Source organism: Pundamilia nyererei, unplaced genomic scaffold (genome assembly GCF_000239375.1).
Source record: "Pundamilia nyererei isolate P.nyererei 1_Seehausen unplaced genomic scaffold, PunNye1.0 scaffold00381, whole genome shotgun sequence".
NCBI lineage: Eukaryota > Metazoa > Chordata > Actinopteri > Cichliformes > Cichlidae > Pundamilia > Pundamilia nyererei.
In genome coordinates, this window is record NW_005187782.1 from 321,098 (window position 1) to 323,587 (window position 2,490).

General features: G+C 39.5%; 1 protein-coding gene across 2 annotated transcripts; it reads right to left on the minus strand.

Moving 5' to 3' along the window:
• Nucleotides 1-60: 60 nt before the first annotated feature.
• LOC102196337 (putative DMBT1-like protein) lies at nt 61-1,519 on the minus strand. Of its 2 annotated transcripts, XM_005752798.1 has the most exons (5): nt 1,417-1,519; nt 1,228-1,263; nt 831-1,142; nt 316-624; nt 61-141 (listed from the first exon to the last, which is right to left on the minus strand). In XM_005752798.1, exons 1-5 carry the CDS (start codon nt 1,457-1,459, stop codon nt 101-103), a joined length of 741 nt encoding a protein of 246 aa, XP_005752855.1. In that variant the 5' UTR covers nt 1,460-1,519; the 3' UTR covers nt 61-100. The 2 variants fall into 2 exon arrangements, with proteins under 2 accessions (XP_005752855.1, XP_005752854.1); XM_005752797.1 differs by having other exon boundaries at nt 61-624.
• Between the last annotated feature and the right edge of the window lie 971 nt (nt 1,520-2,490).

Sequence of the window (2,490 nt, forward strand, 5' to 3'; positions counted from 1 at the left end):
GGTGCAAATTACTGACCTCTGTCATCATTTTAAGTGGGGGAACTTGCACAATCGGTGGCTGACTAAATACTTTTTTGCCCCACTGTATCTGACACAGAGATCAGAACTTAGAAAGGGGCTGGCATGAAGTTGAAGTTATTGCTGCCAAAAGAGGAACAGCTGGTTATTTTAAACAATGATTGATGATCTACTTTCTTCCACCACTCAGAACGCTTAATGAGTGTGCTTAATAAATAAAGAGTTCAAAATGTATTATTTATTAATTTAGCACATTTTTATCTATGTTTTGATAAGAGTATAACAAACACTTCTCACCTGAACAGACGACACCAGCATCCTCACCATGGCTACAGTCGTGTTTCCCAAATCCATTGTGTCCACACTCAGTTAGAGAACTCTCACTTCCTGAACAGGCCACATTATCAAGCCAGATTTTTCCACTTCCTTGACCGAAGCGAGCAGATGAAGTGGCCTCCAATGCTGCCCCACAGCCCAGCTGTCTACAGACCACCTTAGCATCACTTAAGTTCCAGTTATCATCACAGACCGTTCCCCACTCACTGTTGTAGTAGAATTCTACTCTTCCTGAACATGAAGTAGACCCAGCGAACCTAATCTGAGGTGCTAGCGACAGAACACAGACAAAATATTACCAAGAAAAGACAGAGCACCTGCACTTATTATTTTTTTGGTTTCTTAGTCATGGCAATAATCACATTCACTCTTTAAGTACAAAAGCAAGTTGCAAAGGATGACAATCAGTTTCGTGACTAGCTATTAAAATACACAGTTACATTTATTCAGCATAAATTACCTAAAGTATTTCTCACCTGAGCAAACAACACCAGCATCCTCACCATGTCCACAGTCATGTGTCCCAAATCCATTGTGCTGACACTCAGTGAGATAATGCTCACTTCCTGAACAGGCCACATTATCAAGCCAGATTTGTCCACTTCCTGGACCGAATTGAGCAGATGAAGTGGCACTCTCTGCTATCCCACAGCCCCGCTGTCTACAGACCACCTTAGCATCATTCAAGTCCCAGGTATCATCACAGACTGTTCCCCAGGAGCCACTGTGATAGATTTCAACTCTTCCAGAGCACTGAGTGGATCCAGACCCAGCTAGTCTGATCTGTCCTATCAGCACATAATATAAACTATATTTAATACTTTCCTACATTTGAAAAGAATTAAAAAATTTCACACACAAGAGCAAACTGACCTGCAGCAGATGAAGTGAAGGCCAAGAGGCAAGAAACTTTTGGAAGGAACAAAATGACATTGCTTATTGTGTAAACTAAGCACATACATCTGTAGTCATTTATCTAAAGTGATCAATATTTGCACTGAAAGGTAAACCTCAAAGACCCAAACTGTCTCTCTACAAAAGCATTACAAAAGTATGTCTTACCGAAGGTCAAAAACTGAAGCACTCTCTGCTGTCTGCACCCCATGACTGAAAAAAAGAGGCTGATCGTGTCATTTATGGGAACCAGAAGACAGTAAAGTCAACAAAAAACTACAGTGTACAAAAAACACTTCACATTTGGTTTATCCTCCCAAAACACTTCCTCTTTCGTTTTGAATTTTTTTTAAAAATTCATCCACGGGGCTTTGACACGAGCAGCTCTAAAGACTGGAGCTCACCACATCATTAAAAAAATCAGTTTTTTAAAATAAAAATAAAACTGCTCAGTAATCTAGTGACTCTCGGATACATATTGATTCATTATAAGCAAATTTGCACCAACCCTACCATCATCCACAGAAACACACACACTGTCTCCATCTGGTGATTAAAAAGTAATATTGACACAGATGATACATTCTTGAGGTTAAGCGCTCATAATTTTAAGCACTCCTACATTAGCCTAAAAAGTATTAGCAAGGACTCACAGTTTAACATTTGGGAAGATGATCTGAATGAGAAAGGAAGTCAATCCTTTTATAGTGGCAGTGGAAAGAAATGCAACCAGAGAATTGTCTCTGTTTCGACAGTTTTAAATCTTAACTAATTTCATGAATGTTTCTGAGGACTAAATTGGAAGCCACACTTTAAACTATAAAATCTTTAAAATATGGGCCTAAAATCGATGATCTGAAGCATTAAAGTGTCACAAATATGCACAAAAAAAGCAAAAGAGGAGAAATCATGAAGGAGGAAAATTGCTTTTCGCAGCAGTGTGTGTGATACACCAACAAAAACACAGGGTCACACAGAATAAACTGATCCAAGATTTTTAGGAGATATACCCATGCCATCAATTTGAACAATCTACTGTGCTCGAGGTGATGACAATATGTACGCCTGTCTGACATATAATGTTCTGCATGGACTTGCCCCCACATCCTTTAACCCTCTGATGCATAGTGGTCACTGGAGTGGACAGCTACTAAAACGTACATATCTCTTTAATGAATTGGTTTCTATGGTGGAACTGCATATTAGCCTCTAGAGTGCTCTCTGCTGCCATGCTCCATTGAG